An 18,426-nucleotide genomic window follows, 5' to 3' on the forward strand; every position below is an offset into this window, starting at 1 on the left:
GTACATATCTCGTCGTGTTGAAAATTTCATTGTTCAATACATATATGCATAGTCCAAGGTCATATGCCACCATACCAGATCGTGCCGTACTGCTTATGCACCTAAGCTAAGTTATCCGTACAATTTAAATAGTTGTATTTAACCTAAAGCAGATAAGGGTATATGACCTTGTGATTCTGTATGAAATTAGTTTTAATTTGATCGAGCACTACTTATTGTCAATCCAAAAAGGGCTAAACCTTACCATGTTGAATCAAGAATCTGGGTAAGATAAGTAAACTTCAATTCATCCAACTTTTCTTTTTTTTTTTTTTTTTGTTTTTTTTTTAACGAAGAATAGATCGCTAAACATAACACTTACATAGTACTTCGTAGTATATATATTTGCTCCATAATAAATAAAAGAAAATGACCCTTATTAATTTGGTGTAATTACTTACAAAGATCAATCGTTTAAGATTGATTAGATGACTAGATTTTTTTATCTTAATTGGTTTACTCATTAAGCAATGAGTTCATATGTTTCTCAAGGCTTGGCAGACGATGGTTGTCATCATATTTGTACATAATCGGAATCATCCTTGCTAAATTAAGCAAAGCGTTTTTTATATCTGTTGAAAATGGAGACTGAGATAGGCACTCTTCATTGAGGTACTTCCATGCTTCCGAAATCATCCCTAGAACTTGTTCACGCGCACATTCTTCTGTGCTTTCTTGGTACTCATTCATGTAACACGCTACAATTGATCCATCATAACCATCTTGATCCTCATCCTAAAATTTAAAGTAACATATTTTAGTAAGGTTCGAAAAACAAAATCTTGTATGAGACAGTTTAACAAATAATGTACTACAAAACTAAAGCAATACATGACATACCTTGGCACTCCCTAGGTCATCCCAAAGACGAAGAAGTGTACCCGTCATAGAAGCAATTCTAGGATGGTTGTTCCAAGTATTTGTGTCTTTAACATTTCTTGCTTCACCCAAGAGTGAGAAAAGGGTTGCAAAAACAACATAAACACCAGAACTAACCACTCCGTTCTTCAAATACTCCTTAATTGTTGGCAAATGCTCGGAAGCAAACCATCTTGCTTCTACTAAGAAAGCATTGCATAACTCTGCCCACTGAATATCAACAAATACAACACATAAATATCATTCCTTATATAACAATAATGCACGTAGGATTTTGAAAGGAGGTACGACTTATAATGACTCCGCCATTAACAAATTGGAAGATTAGTAAGAGATTCATGAACTTACCGCGTTTTGTAAATAATCTTTAGGGTTCCATCCATGTTTAATGTAAATTTTGTGGCTCATCTCCGTTGTAGTGTCAAAAAGTGCATTAAGGCAATTTTTCATGTAGTCCGGTAAGCCTTTGATGTTGGCATATTCCCATCTATTGACAGCTTCAGTAAAGAGAGTGAGCTCCTCGAGTTTTCCATACACATCAAAAATATCGTCGATGATATAAACAAAAGATATCGATTTTGTGAGTTCTGTTCTTAGATCTGCCTTATCCGGGCCAGGGAGGGCGACCGAGGACCACATATGCCATTTTACTGGTTGGTTTCTTGCATGCTCTAACACCTCAGCCACGTGAAGTTTGTTCCACCACCTAAGTAGAATGAACATAAAAAGTTACATGAATGATTATTTATTTAGGGGATTTTTTTTGAAATTATATTACGTACCTAGATACTTGATTCATTTCATTTTTAAGGGTGGTTTGAGACATGTTGACATCAATTTTTGCTAGTTCTTGTATATCTTCGATCCACTCATTCATAACATAACAGTCATCATGTAAAGAATTTAGCAAAGTTTTAAAATTGTGTATTTGTTTCTTTGCAGTAAGTCTAGGAAGGCTTTTATGAAATGGATTGTTAAGCGTGTTTCTTATTATCACGGTCTCATCAGATCTTTTGACATGCTCCACAGACGTCTTTAGGAGATTCCATGTAAATTCACTAGCTTCATCAAGTATTTGATCTCCTGGGATGCCCAGCTCCGATGCCTCAAAAAGACTCATTAGCCCGTTCGTGTCTTTCACAAGCTCTTGTTTGAATCTCCCATTGTTGTCCTTGAACTTTTTGAAAGTGTCTGTGTAAAACAATACCAAAATTTTACATATCAGTGGTGTCATAATTTCTAAATGAAGAGATAATATTGTTAACGGACCAATCAACAAAAAATTTAAGAGCATGGCTAAACCCCGGGATGGATTTATATACACTATTACGCCCCCTGGATGCGGCATTGGCCCCCTCACACCTAACGTGAAATATTCCACTTCAAAGTAGGGGTGAATGAGATTTGAATCCATGACCTTTGTATCATGTTGGCTCTGATACCATCTTAATAGACTAATTCAACCAAAAATTTAAACTGGTGATTGAAACCCATAATTGATTTATATACTAATCAAATAATCACCAAAACATATGACAACTTTATTGCAAAGAAATTGGTTGTATAATTGTTTTATAATGCTCTCTATTCCATAATTTACTAAGCTAGTTGTATGTGATAAGGTCCATTCTTAAATATAGTCATAAATAATCCATCACTGTCCTACCCACTATCAAATCTTAAGTACATTTTTTTTTATTTTGAAAAAGTAAGAAAAATTAAACATTAGTATGAGTCACTAAGTCTCCCATAAGAAAATATGAAAGTTGTAACCCTTTAATCAATTACGAAGAACTTTACTATACGTTACATTTTTTGCCTTTTTTATTATATGTGTATTGCAGGTTTGAATTTTTTATGGTTAGTAATATGTCAATGAAAATAAAATGTTTAATTAGTGTATAATCATCAAATCAAAGTTGCAAACACAAAAAAAGATAGCATAAAACTTTAGGCAATTAACCTGCTTGTACATTGTATCCTGCTTGTCTCAGTAGCCGAAAGCGAAGAGCAACAACATGAAGGTTATCACCACCCCCTTCACTACCGGTTTCGCTACATTTTCTCAGTACACCATGGATATCGTCTCGAAAGTAACATTCGAGTCCTAACCTTTGTATGGCATCAATCATAACCAACTCTTCTACGTGATCAACACCGCCTTCAATCGATTTGCTCGCCATTGTTTCCTTTATCTTCTTGACCAGCTGCTGAAACTGATACTCTTGCTGTAAATAATGGAAATAATAAAATAACAGTTACATAACTTGTATTCTTTTATATGATAATAAGCTAAATCTAATAAACTTGTCGGAATTAGAGCTATACAAGCTTAATAAACTACGGAGTACAACCATAGTTTTTCAAAGATGAGATAATCAACCCCATTTGTAGTTTATATTGCCGTTTATTCGACCAAAAATAAAAATGCAATAATAAAGATTAAATAAGATTAGATTACTCAACTGGGAAGGAAATATTATGGGACTGGTCGAAAAAGCTCTGCTTTACAAGGGCTGAATTTCCCTTAATTGATGTAATTTCTTGTATTTGGGTCGTCATTATGAAAATTAAGTGGCTAATTAATTTGGGAATTTTAAGAGTAATAGAAATTTTTATTTAAAGGGGAATTATAATTTTTTTTTTTTTTCACTTGCTGTTTTAGTTTGTAAAATACGAGGAGAAGACAGCCTTATTTATAGTAATGAAGCAGATATTATCACAATCCTAGTCTTTCACTAGTCCGACTGTTAAATGGTTGTTTTATCCTAGGTTGCACAAGAACGGGTATTAACACGGATACGAGTATAAAATGGATACGGAAAAACGTCTATCTCAAAATAAGGGATACGGGTACGGGATGCTAAAATTCATATAATATATTTTTTTTGTAAAATTTGACCATATATTTGTCATTCCGTCCTCTCATTAGATCATATTGTATCATATTAACAATAAGCTATATATGAAGGCACCCATATTATTTAACAATTACCTTATTTATCTTACTTTACTTGAATTTTCTCACTAAAAACAATCCATATCATAATAAGATACGATCCGAAACGTATCGTCGTGTGTATCACGAATATCGGTGTCTGACACAATGTAAAATGTGATTTTTCATTTTATCACATGTAAAATGAAAAAACTGATGAAGTACGGAATAATAAATAGTAAAATTAAATTCAAATAATGAAAATAACTATTTTTCCCATCAATAATACTTTTACAATGATTTGAGTCGTGAAATGACCTTCAGTCCTTGATTGATCCGCGTTAGTCTGAAGCGTTGACCACTTAAGGTCCCAGATTTTTGCTTCTACGAAAGGTCCCAGGTTTAAAATGTGATTTTGTACTCGGTTTAATAAATGAGTACGCATGTGTCCATATCTACTGGGTCTATTGGGTCTTGGGGCTAAAATCGTTACGGAGTACTAAATTTATAATCGGTGGTTTGTACACCCGGTACACCCAGATAAAAGCGGAAAAAAACATCGCTTATTATAACAAAGAACATCACAAGTATATAAAAGAACACAACATTGAAATATAAAGAAGAAGATAATTTCTGAGATTGAATTTTCAAAAAAGGTAAAGATAATTACTATTGATTTTTATCACTTATTAAAAGTTAAATCATTAAAAAATATTCAGTTTATAGAATTTCTCTTCTAATTTTTTTTTTTTTCCAAAAAATAATTCAAGGTTTCATTTCAATTTTCAAAATTTAAAACATATTTTTTTTTTGAAATATCAAAATTTAAAACTTTATTTTCAAAACTTCAATTTTCAAATAAACATATAGAACATATTATTCAAAGAACATTTTTAATCTACATACCTTAAAGAACATAATTAATTTGTTATGTAAACAACATATAATTCAGAGCCAAAGAACATATTGATTAGACTCAAAAAACGTATTTTATTCCAATTTTAAAAAAAAATGAATATGGATCCTGTAAATGATAAAAGAACATTTATAGTAATTTAAAGAACATCTTTTTCAACCTCAAAAAATAACACAAAAAAGGAAAATACTTTTTCTCTCAAAAACAGATTCGCCAATTACATATTTTATTAAAAGATTCATCGTAACAACTTCGTAATAACATTGAATCACTTCAAAATTTAAAATTTTCCATTGTTTCTCTCTCTATATTAAACCACTAATTTCTCTCACTTTGAAAAAAAATATTGGGCCCTATGACAAAGAAGCCCAAAACAAGAAAATTAACCCAACTACCACATAAGCTTTAAATACTAATATAAAATAAGAAGTGTAGGTATTATTAAAAGTAGAGTTTTTTTTAACAATCTGACAACTAATAATGATAAAGTGAACCATTTTTACCGTTTTATTATTACTGACTCTCCTCTCTATATCCCTATGAGCATGCAACACTATTGCAGGTGCTTACTTCATGTCTCCATACGATTAAAAAAAATTGCGAATGATTGTCAATTCATGTTATCAAAATTAACTCAACATATGGTATTGAAATTCTTTAGTTATGTAAAAAAAAAAGATTTTTTCCATCCTTTTAACACTTAAATCAAACTTTGTATGGAAAACTATGTATACCATATATAAGGTCAGACACTACAAATCATAAATGATTATAAACGCATAAATTAATTGTGCAATTGAGTCAATTTATCATTTTTTTTTCTTGTTTATCAGATAATTGCTTGATACGAAATATTAAATTCAATTTATTTAATATTTGTGAAGTGATAATAGTATGGTAGAGGGGGGTGTACCATGTGCATGGTACACCCGGAAGTACATTACATATAAAAAAAACATTGGTACAATTTTAATGTTCTTTTATTTATATGTAATGCTCTTTTTTTATGAAGCCTCATTTATATGTAATGTTCTTTATTTTATATGTAATGTTCATTTCACCCATTCATTTTCTCTCTCTTCGATACTCTCTCTCCTCTCCCTCTAACTTCAATTCTTCTATTTTATTTCTTGATTTTTATAGCTTTTACGTGCTTAATTCATCACTCACAAACACATTTATACTAGATTTTACACTCCAATGCAAAATCCGAATTTCACAACCAAATTTTCGAATTTGCATGATTTGAGAATTTTGGGTATTTTTGATTTTGGCTAAAAAAACTTGCCATTGAGTGTTCAAACTTGCTTGATTTCCACTATTAATTCACTTTACAAGGGTTTTCTACTCATTTGAGGTATGACTTCTCTTTCTTTGTTCATCTTTGTTCATCTTCATAAATATGAAACCCTAGGTTGTGCTTCAATAGTGAATTCTCTCTTTGCTCGTTATTTTTACCTATATTTTGTGTTTTGTAATAATGTTTGTTGTTCATATAAAGCTTTATTATCATGAAATTACTTGACTGTTTGAATTTTTGGCACTATCATTGTTGTTCATTATCTTCTTCCATGGGTTTGGATAGTAGCATTTTTCCATTATTAATATGTAACGTTCTTTTTCAGAAAAATAATGTTCTTTTATATTTATATGTAATGTTCTTTTATTTTTAAGTTATGTTCTTTTATTGTATGTAATGTGCTTTATTTTATAAGTAACGTTCTTTTTGATGTACTCTATGTTCGTTTGTAATGTATAATAAATTATTATAACTACGATTTTTTTATTTATATGTAATGTTCTTTTATTTATAGGCAATGTTCTTTTATTTATATGTAATGTTCTTCTATTTATAGGTAATGTTCTTTTATTCATAGAGTGATGTTCTTCCGGGTGTACCATGCGCATGATATACCCAGGTGTACGAAACAATTATTGTTTGTGAAATGCTATGATGCATATTAGAGCTTGTTAAAAATTTCGACCCCCAATAGAAAATGTTTAAAAATCCGTGACTGATTACTCGTATCATTTTTAGTGGATATGAACGCACCAAAAAAAAAGGTCGAATATTGTTTGATAAACAGCCGAAAAACGTTTTTTGTTGAATAAAAGCTCGATTGACAACGCCACCTTGAATTGACGTTTTGTAGGAATGAACTATTGAATTGTACTAAGTGTCCTCCTCAGTGTTCGATTGCTCATCAGCGTAAACAGACTAGACCTTTCAACAATATGTAACAGTTTATGCAAAAAAATAAAATCGTGATCCTCAATCCTCGCCTTTCATCGTCGCTCTATAAAGTAAAAACTAATGACCGGTCGTCTTAGTACGTGATCAAATGAAATTAAACGAACAACCCACATATAATTTGCCGCATGTCACATAAATAAGGCTACAAATTACTTCTCCTATAATCAAATGATTTTAGGATGAAATCTCCCGTGAGCTAGTAAATTATCGCACTATATAATCTCCTTTTTATTACTCAAAGGATGCGGCCTAGGTCCATTAAACAGTTGAAATTTAACAATTTATATCTAAAATGTCACAAAAAAAATTGAGCAAACATTTATAATCATGATCGATATAGATTTCCCAAATTTTAATCTCTACCCTTTATTTTTATTTTTTTATTTTTATTTTTTAGTGAAAGAAAAATTTAATTCTCTTTTCATGAGCTGCTAATGTTCACTTTGTTGAATGTGAGAATTTTTGTCAATGGAGAGTTTACTTTCCTAATTGTGGTGACAGTATTCAATGGTAACTCAGCTCGTTTCACAAAATTTGAAACAAAAGCTATTAGTGGGCTTTATCGTGGATTCATGGGGTATACTTTGAGTCTTTGACAATACAACAGCCCCAACTAGCCCAAACTTCCTTTTTCTTTTTCCTTTTTTTAAAAAATAATAATACAACCTAGTTGTACTAGCTAGTACATCACTACATTGTACAACCTCCCGTATCTTTTTTTACGCAAATTCTTATATGTGGCTGGTTACACGGTGTGGTCAATGATCATGGGGTTTACTTCTTTAGTGTTATAGGGGTTACCAGATCAATGTTAAAAAGATTACCCGATTAGTATAACAAGGGTTATTTTATTATTTTACAAGCGGCCATACGGTGTGGCTAGCCGCACACAAACGAGCTGGTTTTTTTATTTTTTATTTTACAGAGTGTGTTCTATACTTCTATCTCTTTAAATTACATTCCTAAAACCTGTCAAAAAAAAAAAAAATTACATTCCTAAAAAGTACAAAGTAAGTTATAATTTATTAAAATAAAATTCCAATTTTATTTAGTAAAATTAGTTATAGCGAACTGTGCTAAAAGTTATAATTTATAAAATTTAGATAAACGAAAATTTAAGAGAAGTTTTTTGCGTGAGACCGGACTCACTGTGAGTCTAATATATCTGACAATAATATTCTAATATATGACATTAATATTCTAATATCTGACGTAATATTTGACATTAATAATCTTATATCTGACATTAATAATCTAATATATATCTAACATGAGAAGTCTAATATCTGACATTAATTATTAATGTCAAATATTAGATTATTAACGTCAGATATTAGACTATTAATGTCATATATTAGAATATTAATGCCATATATTAGAATATTATTGTCATACATTAGATTATTATTGTCAGATATATTGAACTCATCGTGAGTCCGACTCACCCAATTTTTATCGTTAGGTTAATTAGTGAAAATGAGATAGGAGTAATTTATGTTTTTACAAAAAGGTAAATAACATAATCAATAAAAAAAAAAATCAATAAAAGACTAGACAGTCAAATTTGCAATTTAACATTATATACAAGTGTGTAATTGTAGAGTTAAATTATCATACCAACATGAAATAACATAATCAATAAAAGATTAGACAGTCAAACTTGCAATTTAACATTATATACAAGTGTGTAATTGTAGATCAAGGCACAAGACGTTAGTGGCAGTAATGCCACTTAGACGACCCACACCAATTGGTGATGAAGTAGCTTAGCTTGCTAGTCTGTTAGTTGAGGAAGTCACCCTTTCACGCACTTTTCTTATAATTTCATTTGTGCACAGCTAAATCAAGCAAAAATATGTCTCCCTCTATCCGAAAGAAGCAATAAATGATGAAATGGATTCAATAATGGGTAATACACTACTTAGATTTTATCAGATTTACCCTCCGATTGCAAACCTTTATATTGTAAATGGATGGAAAAGAAGATACAGGGAATCTTGATAAAGCATATAAGGCTCGGTTATTGGTGGCCTGGTCTATGGCTTTATAGGCAAGCACCCGTAGTAACAATTATTTGATACACATGCTCCGGTGGCAAGAACTGTCACTATTACAATAGGAAATTGCTTTAACAACAATTTATGACATAGTACTACACCAAATGAAAGTTAAAACAACATTCTTTAATGGCGAATTAGGTTATCCCTGTGCGATACACGATTATAATTAGTCTTTCTTGTAATTTATGTTCAGTTGCATTACATTGTACTCGGTATATGAAGATTAGAATTAGATATAAAAATAATTTACATTTAAGAAAAGTAAAAAAAAAAAAAATTGAAACCACCATTAAACATCAAACAAATTAGGTATGTAAAACTATAATTTAGGAGAGAAGGTTGGTTAATTGAATTTCATATAGACACATACACTTATGCATTGAAGTCAAAAGTGTAAATAAAAAATAAAACTAAAAAAAATCATTAATAATTAATAACATCACATATAGAATTGGAGGGAAATTTTTAATGTGAGAATAACACATAAGATAGTTTGAGGATTATTGATGTCAGCAACCTTGAGAGTGATGCTTGAATATCAAGGCAAGAACTCGATCACCTAGCAAGACCGAGCAAAGGTTGCACTAGAGAAGGTGAACGCCGATGGCAAGGCCATGGTCCATGGATGCTCGAAACTACGTGGAGAAGCTGCAGTGTCGATTTGGGGATGACGCTGTGAGCACAATGTGTCTGATTTACAATGCAACGGGTGATACTATGACTTTCGTGATTGCTCGTGACTGGAAGGGACGTCTTGGCCAGGCTGCATACCCGGTGACCGTTGTGAACGGGCAATGGGGTGCGTTCTTGCACGGTCAATACTCTAACCGGGAAAAGAGTTCAAGAGCCGGCATTGTATACTCTGCCCTCAACAATCAAGGCAAGGAACAACACTGGTTTATGGGGTTTTCTAACACTTCTTCAGGCCCCACCAACCAGGTAACTTAGTACGGAGTACTACTTAATTATTGTATTTGTCACTTATTCCCCTAGGCATCTTACTTTAATTTCATCCTCCGTATTAGTACGCGTGTACATTCGTGAACAATTAACTCGGGCAAACATTTAGTTATACGCAACGTATGGAGGAGTACCAGTTAGTTTGTTAATCCCTCCGTTGTAGAACAATTGACACAGTTAAACTTGACATACATGTCAATACACTATTTAAACATTATATAAATATGAAAATTTTATTAAAAAATATAAAGGTAATATAATGAAACTTTGTATTTGTGTCTATTTTACAATAAATTTCATGGTAAAATTTGTTTTTTATTAGTCCGTATGTTATTAAAAATCTATAGTTAAAGTTATTATGTGGATAGTGAAAAAAATCAAAAATGTTAATTATTCAGAGGCAAGGAAAAGTAAATAGATAAGTATATGCGCAAAATTTTAAATCTTTTGAGCCTCATTTTAAACTCTATATCATACACTATTTAAGCGGCTAATAATCGCAAGTGGAAATCATCATCGTTTCCGCGGTTTTTCCCCTCATTTTGTGGCCTGTTTAATGGATTATATAAACACCAAATGACCTATTTGGCTAGTGATTTTACAATGATCTATATCAATCCTCTTGTAACGTTCATAAATTTGATTATAGGAGTATACTGAAATTCGCGAACCAGGGCACTACGAACAGGCACTGAGTGTAGGAACTTGGCAAATTCTCGACAACAAGCTGAGTAAAGGGAAATTGGTGAACCAGGTCAAGGAAGAAGGGGGATACTTGACTGGCTCCATTGGCAACGCTTATAAACCCAAATTCGAGGCGATTATGACTCTGCCTGAAGCCAAGTAAATTGCGGGTGTGACACTATGGCGTATTATCTTGTACGAAACTAGTTTTGGGCCTATTCGTTTGTAAACCCTCTGCTGATAGATGCGCTTTCAATGCATCTTTGAGGCTTTGGGATTAAATAAGGCCTTTTTTTTCAGTCTGTTTGTTGGTTTTTATGTTGATGTTTCAGTCATATAAACTCAGCTATGAATGAACTGGGTTTTTCTTCTATCATGTGACTCATATCCTATATAAATAAATTTCCTTTAAAGGAGAGATATATTATACTTTGTATATTATGGAGTTGAAGTTTTGAGTGATCTAAGAATCATAAAGGTGTATTATATTAAAATGAAGCAGTTTAACAAAAAAAAAAGTGTAAGACTGAAAAAAGGAAGTACATTAGCTAAAGATCGACCAAGGAACCGAGATTTAACGTAAATTAAATTAGCTTCTTGAGCATAAAATCCAAGCCATCGAGGACCATTTTATTACCAATTGGTGATGAAGTAGCCCACAGACTTTTGATTAGTTGAGTATATCAATTGTCACGCAATAAATATTGCTCCCTCCATTCATTACCAAAAGTTCGATTACTTACTAGTCACGTGGTCAATAAGTCAATCAGTCATGTAATGGTATATTTATTTTGCAAAAATGGAATTAGTTATAGGAGACAAGGTATATATTAAAATGGAAAGAGTGTCGAGGGGAAATATTAACTGTGATGTGCAAGGAAACTTATGTATGCATGGCTATTGGCTAGCCAAGAACTAATTTTTGGTGAAAAAAAAAAAAACACATTAGATAAAGCATTGTATTTATTTATTTATTTATTTATTTAAAGAAAGCATTGTACATTAATACTAAATTGACTTAAGTGGAGATTATTAATGAGGTCTCTTACTCCCAAAAGAAATCGGAATTTCTAAAAAGCAAGTTCTCAATTACTACAATCAAGGTTTGTCTGTTTGTATTGAATAGAGTGTCATTAATTGCGTAGTGAAATTTTAGATGTTTGTTCATTCAAACTATTCTTAAACTTGCAGACATTCTAATCAAACAAACATGCATCATTTTTTATTTTATTTTTTTATGTATTTGTATATATAATTTGGGTTATCTTCCCCATTGCCTGTCATAATCTAGAGTTACGCGAAGAGAAGAACAGAGACAATGGAAGCTTTGTCATCTTATTCTATTGAACATAAATTTTTTTTGGTTTAATCCTTGCTTAAAGTAGCTTATTCCTCGTGTAACTTAATTTTATTTTTAAAAGATAAACTTATTTGGGTTGAAATTAATCTACTGAGTAAATTAGCTATGGCTAGTTGTAACAGAATTATTTGTTCATATTTTGATCTATGTAAAATGCACTTATTTCTTTTTCTTTTAGATTTAACTTTGTTCAAAATAATTACTACCTCCGTTCATATTTTTTATAACTTTGAGGTATTATTTGTGAGACATAAAATATTCCAAAGTTGCAAAAAAATATGAAATGGAGGTAGTACAAATATAAGTTCCCAAAAAACAAGTAGAGAATGCAAGAAAGAATTTACTAAACAGTAAGTCTCCAACTCATACATACTATACATACTACTCCCTCCTTCTTTAAAAGTTATTTATTGTATAAACTATAATTATTGTGTAAATTTTTTTTTAAAAAAAAAAAAAAGTCAAAACAAAAAAATTTAGAAACATATGTAACTTGTTTAGAACTCATGTAATTCGATGGTATGAAAACTTAATACTCGTAATTACATGCATCCTAGCTACAACTTTAAATATAGAATTAAAACTTTAGACAGACTGTTAATGTGGTGTTTGTGGTCTACTTAGGTCCACAATAAGCGTATTCAAAGCCGCATCCAATGCAAAATTTACTCAACATGAACCATAGTTCTTCAGAAGAAATTACTTACCTTCTCTGTTCCACAAATATTACAACAAAGATGAAATAACGCATCTGAAATCACATTTTATATGTTAAATATCTATAATTATATAAGAGTAAAAATTATAAAAAGATGATATTGTGAAAGTATTTTACAAGATGAATCTAACAAGATCTCAAATGACTATATTTTACTTAACGTATAAATCATAATATGTGGTCAAACAAGCTTGATAAATAGTGTAAAATTCTAGTTATTGCAATATTATAATTAAAATGAAGGAAGTATTACGGAGTACTTTACTAAAAGAAAAGGAAAATAAATAGGTTTGGTGCCCACTTGTAACTTTATAAATTCAAATTATTTGCATTTTCCAATATGAACATAGATATCCTAATTAATTGGTTCAAAAACCTTCTAAATAATGACACAATATAATATACAAAGTACAATATTTTATCAATCTTGGAACTCCAAATAATTCGTTCAACAAACTGAACCACCCTATTTGGAGTTAAGCTAGCTTGCCAACTTTTTGACCAAAAGGTAAAGTTTTCTTCCAAATCAGCCTTACGAATTTGTCACCCCCCCCCCCCCCCCTAAAGTTTTCCATTAGTTGTCAACCCTAGCTAATAGTCAACTTTGTCTAACCATCATCGTCAATTGACGAATACAAACACATACATCACCTAATGTAACGCACAAAGTTCATAATCTAGGCTAAAAAAAGGCTTGAAATTTATTTCTAGTATTTCGCTACCCGGTGTTTCTGCGTTAATGAAGCTTAGAAATGATATTATATGTTAATGAAGCTTAAAAATGACTAAAACTTAATGTTTTCTCATTTCCGACATGGTTATTTTTTTTTTTTTTTTTTATAATTTTACCAAAACTCAAGTCACTTTAGTGCTACATAGTTCAAAAATAATAACTAAAAATAGTTAAACGTATTATATACGCACCAAAAGAAATAAAACACACATCAATGTGTATTGTTACTGTACCATAATACTTTTTACTTATTTGCATTTCAAAAAGTGTAGTTTTCTTAGCCCAATGAAGAAGGGCAATCAATTAACTTCAACTAGAGAAAATTTTGGGCTTGCTTTGAGGCTTGACATGCAAAAAAAAAATAAAAAAAAATTAAGGAACATTATTAGTTTATCCAACACATAAAGAAATTTCTTGTAAAAAAAAAAACACATAAAGAAATTGGGAAAAAAAAAAAAAAAAAAAAGAGTTTTCCTATCCATAATTTTCATTTACTGATGTCTAAGCCCCAAAAGTTTACCACAATGATGAAGCATGAAGTAGTACAATAACTAAGGTCCTAAATAATCCTAACACTTACCATTATGAACAAAGCTTTGGAAGATGTTTAACATTATGTACACAACACACTTTTGGTGTTGTCATGGCATTTGTGACATAATGACTTTGTAACTTACCAAAAATATTTTCTAATTCTACAACTGTCCATCCCATTTCTTGTAGATGCACTCTAAACTTCTCGTTATTGGCTAACTCTTTGACAAGAACTTCATCCCTAGTTGCGAACGATTTCGCTTCATGACCCCTACAACTCAAATTCCTAAATACTTTGAGGTGATTGGTGTCCTTGACCGAGCGTTTTAGTGTAGGATTTTGATGTATTACGGCTTGTACAATCGCTAACAACGGAAAACTATTGTTTCTAGACAACCGGTTTAGTACTTGTGGCGAAAGCTTGTTGTAGTTCAATGCTGCACATATTTGAGTCTTTTGTTCTTCATTGAGTTTTGGATGAACCTACAAAAAATAATCAAAGTAAAAGACTAAGTACTAATATAAAAATAAAAAAAATAAAAAAATATTGAGATCATATATATTTTTATGACAAAGTAAAAGACCAAGTACTAATAACAAAATTAATAATATTTTTATGACATAAAATGCATGGTTACCTCAAGAAAGATTTCAATAGCTTGATATATCTTGTCACAAGAGTCGCGAGCAGAATCTGGGATCACCATGGTAAGTGCAACAAACATGGAGGGCTTCAATCGATGATCCGGTGCAATTTCGCTAGCATATGAATCCACCAACCGCGCTACTCTTTTCAATCGATATGAGCAAAGCTTATGATGACTAATGTTTCCATCCAAAAGAAAATTCTTCAAAAACCTTAGTACAATATTCACATTGTACATAGTACATTTCTTGGTTTTTCTTAGTGGAAATGGAAGAAGTAAATCATCTAATGTCGCTTGATCAAGCTGCAAACCAATTAAAATCTCGAGTTTACTCTTGTGGGGTTGTGTTAGCTTCAAATTTGAAGCAATCCTCAAGGTCTCAAACAATCCTTTGATTGAAATAATCCTCTTATCAAGGAGAGAAAGTAGGTTGATTAATTTTTCGACGATTTTAGCCCTTACAACTATATTTGTAACACGAAGAACTCTCACCCTTTGATAGTAGAAAATGAACTTGCTTATTGTAAGATGATCGAATTTCTCTAGGACCATTTTCTTTACCAATAACTCAATCAAATCGATATTGAGAGTCGTTGAAAGATCCTCAAACCACCAAAACATACGAAAATAGCCACTTTTATTACTTAGGGTGCTCTTAGAATCACATGAGGATCGAAAACTCGAGCACTTAGAAGAAAGAGAGGAAGGTGTTGTTAAACAACGCGATGCAAGCCTCTCCACAACCTCACCTACTAACATTCGGACCGAAGAAACTGGATTGATATCGATCAATAAACGTTGACCGTCAGTCAATGCTAGTAAGAGCTCGGACCAATCCCATAAATCGACTCCCTCGAGAAATTTCTCGGTTCGATCCATCAAACTAGGCCTTCCAAACACAACCTTGTTCATTTCCAAGTATCTAGCTACATGGTGTAGAAACAATACGTTCGAATGAGTTATGTCAATGGCACCATTGTTGTAGAAGAACCTTGTGATAAGCTCAAATCCGGCCGGTCCACCCGGAAAGTCTTGGAATATTACTTTCATCTCCTTACCACCATTTTTGCACCTTTTCTCAAATATATTGCTCAACTTACTAGAAAATTGAGCATAAATTTCCTGCCAAAAAAAAAAAAAAAAAAAAAAAAAAAAAAGTTTATACACCACAAAATTGTAAGACAATGTACCAACTATGTAGTAAATGGATAATAATATAGGCAAACCTTATATTTTATATACGTAATAACATGCAAATATAATGTAATATGATTAAAAAAAAAAAAAAATTACCTTGTTCGCCCAAAAAATGTGTTGGCCATTGACATCTACTTGAAGGTCACTATTAATTTCCATAATGATGTTCGAGAACAAGTAATTAAAACAAAATTATGTCTAAATTTTGAATTATTTATGGTGATTAAGAATGAAGATGTGAAAGACAACAACATAGAAATATAGAATAGGGTGGAACTGAAAAAGAAACAGAAGCTTCTTTGTAGAAATTTTAAGTTGTGGAATTTTGTGTTTTTTGCACTAATTTCAACTTTTCAAGTTTAGAGACAAAACATAAAACAAAGATAAGCAAAAAAACCTGTCTTACATTAGACTAATAAATTTATTCAGTTGATAAAAGTTGACCATCCCAGAAAAAACCAACCACTTGTGGACAAAATTGTCATCTATTTAATTTTCATTGATCCCTGAAATAAGATTCGCTTTTCCTAATATTTTTTTCAATTAAAAAAATTATTCTTGGGTATGTTAATCAACTGTTTATAAGCACTAATGTTCGTTAATAATAAAGGTATAAATCCGGTTATGGTGTCTTTTTGAGATGGTAGGTCCGTAATGTATGAACTAATGCTAACAAAAGTTGATTAATCATTTAATCTTGTCAATTGATTGCATTTTTTATAAGTATTTGAGGTTCTAGTTGGTGTTTTCCCACTTGGGTGTCGTTCTTTTCCACATGTATGAAAATACCATTATTGATTATGTTTATGTTATTACCCCAGTTAAATTTTAACAATGACATATATATCGGAAACAAGTATTGTTTAAATTATTAAGTAGCTTGACAAAAACTAGAGTGTTCAATACTCTCAAGAGTCTCAACAATATTGTCATGTTAATTATTCTGGATATGATTTTACATTCTCTCACAATTTCCATTCAATATGGTCATTTACACATCGTAGAGTCCATGTAAATGAAAACATGACAGGGCGTTATATTACAAATGTTTATAAGATGGACATTCTTCATACTAATGCAATTGCCCTATCTTTGTTTAAATAAAAATATTAGTAAGATGGTTACTCCTTTTGCTCATGAAGTCATGATTAATTGATTTTCTAATTACTTTTTTTTTTTTTTTTTTTTTTTTTTTTTTTTTTACGGAGATTATCTAATTACTGAATGGCATGTTTAGAATAAAAATCCCACTTAACAAGGGAATAAAGATAAATTCACACTATAATTCAACACAAATCTTGACAAATATGTGATCATTAAAAATTATAATTTCGCCTACCTTATTGTATAACAAAACACTTCAAGAGTGAACAAAAATAGTTATAACAAGTCGCTATCCAATAATCTTTATCCTTCGCCCCACCTTGCCGGTATGCAAGCAACACTTCTAGGCGCCAATTATGGTTAATAATTATGGAGTAGTGGCTGACATTAATAAAAAATATTCCTTCCATTTTTTTTTTCGTATACTTGCCACAAAAGGCACAAACCAGTTTAACATAAATTTTAGGAAAAATATAAATAGATAGAAAAAATTGAGTGTATGTGAATTTAACTTTAAAAGTTTATGACAAAATTACACATCAATAGGTATAAAGACGTTTTGAATAATGTACGTTGTATTTTTTTAGTTTCTTATATGTAATCCTAAAAACTACGTATATCATTTTATATCTTGTGGAGTCGTGGAAAAAGCTTGTTAAGAAATAAGAACATAATATGGCCATATGGGACAGGAGAGTAAAAAAAAAAAACTCACATTTTAACTTGTGGAAAAAACTTGTTGAATATATGCCATAAAAAAGGGTAATTTATTAAATAAACTCTCTCATGCCCAAAGTGGGAAACTGAAATGAACAATTTAAATCATTCCATTTATATGTAATTGCCTGGAAAATGGGAAAAAGTACTCTGCTTACCAATCTATAAAATTAAGGGTATTTTGATTTTTACCACCTTCAAATAACCAAATAATTGAATTTACCACCTCCAAAAAAAAAAGATTTACTTTACCACCACCAAAATTTCCAAAAAATCGATTTTACCACCAACTACCAGATTCCGTCCATGAATCCGTTAGTAGGGCCCACATTTTTGACGTTTCTTCTTCATCTTCCCCGATCTTCCATGTCAACCAACCAGCAACGAAATCAACTACCTCGGTTGGTCGGAATTTCGTGTGGGTTTCGCGTCTGGGTGGTGGTGGTTTCGAGTCGCGATGGTTTCGCGTCTGGCTGGCGTGGTTTCTGGTGGGTGGTGGTGGTTTTGAGTCGGGGTGGTTTCGCGTCTGGGTGGCGGTTGTTTCTGGTCTGGGTTTGGATGGTGGTGGGGTTGGTCGTAGCTGTTAGGTGGTGGCTAGGGTTTTGAGGTCGGAATTTGGTGGAAAGGGGTAGAAATCGGTGCGGCTGTGGTGTGCGGTGCGGTGGTAGCGATTAGGTGGTGGGTTG

At 31.6% G+C, this 18,426-nt stretch overlaps 2 protein-coding genes and 1 pseudogene across 2 annotated transcripts; 1 reads left to right on the forward strand and 2 right to left on the reverse strand.

The window, feature by feature from the left end:
* Positions 1 to 395: 395 nt before the first annotated feature.
* On the reverse strand, positions 396 to 3,855 carry LOC110687263 ((3S,6E)-nerolidol synthase 1-like). Its single transcript, XM_021863892.1, has 6 exons — positions 3,385 to 3,855; positions 2,882 to 3,146; positions 1,701 to 2,109; positions 1,267 to 1,624; positions 880 to 1,128; positions 396 to 774 (listed from the first exon to the last, which is right to left on the reverse strand). Exons 1-6 carry the CDS (start codon positions 3,478 to 3,480, stop codon positions 496 to 498), a joined length of 1,656 nt encoding a protein of 551 aa, XP_021719584.1. The 5' UTR covers positions 3,481 to 3,855; the 3' UTR covers positions 396 to 495.
* A 5,737-nt stretch (positions 3,856 to 9,592) lies between these two features.
* LOC110687150 lies at positions 9,593 to 10,909 on the forward strand (annotated as a pseudogene).
* Positions 10,910 to 14,123: 3,214 nt separating this feature from the next.
* Positions 14,124 to 16,078, reverse strand: LOC110687151 (BTB/POZ domain-containing protein At3g22104-like). Its single transcript, XM_021863768.1, has 3 exons — positions 16,016 to 16,078; positions 14,714 to 15,844; positions 14,124 to 14,558 (listed from the first exon to the last, which is right to left on the reverse strand). Exons 1-3 carry the CDS (start codon positions 16,076 to 16,078, stop codon positions 14,124 to 14,126), a joined length of 1,629 nt encoding a protein of 542 aa, XP_021719460.1.
* Positions 16,079 to 18,426: the final 2,348 nt, after the last annotated feature.

This window comes from Chenopodium quinoa, unplaced genomic scaffold (genome assembly GCF_001683475.1).
Source record: "Chenopodium quinoa cultivar QQ74 unplaced genomic scaffold, ASM168347v1, whole genome shotgun sequence".
Lineage (NCBI taxonomy): Eukaryota > Viridiplantae > Streptophyta > Magnoliopsida > Caryophyllales > Amaranthaceae > Chenopodium > Chenopodium quinoa.

Coding starts and splice junctions, on each gene's coding strand:
- LOC110687151 (XM_021863768.1), bottom strand. CDS start 16,078: ATGGAAATTAATAGTGACCTTCAAGTAGATGTCAATGGCCAACACATT. Junction 15,845..16,015: donor ACATTTTTTGGGCGAACAAG/GTAATTTTTTTT, acceptor TTTTTTTGGCAG/GAAATTTATGCTCAATTTTC. Junction 14,559..14,713: donor CTATTGAAATCTTTCTTGAG/GTAACCATGCAT, acceptor TATTTTTTGTAG/GTTCATCCAAAACTCAATGA.
- LOC110687263 (XM_021863892.1), bottom strand. CDS start 3,480: ATGACGACCCAAATACAAGAAATTACATCAATTAAGGGAAATTCAGCC. Junction 1,129..1,266: donor AAGATTATTTACAAAACGCG/GTAAGTTCATGA, acceptor GTTGATATTCAG/TGGGCAGAGTTATGCAATGC. Junction 775..879: donor ATGACCTAGGGAGTGCCAAG/GTATGTCATGTA, acceptor TTTAAATTTTAG/GATGAGGATCAAGATGGTTA.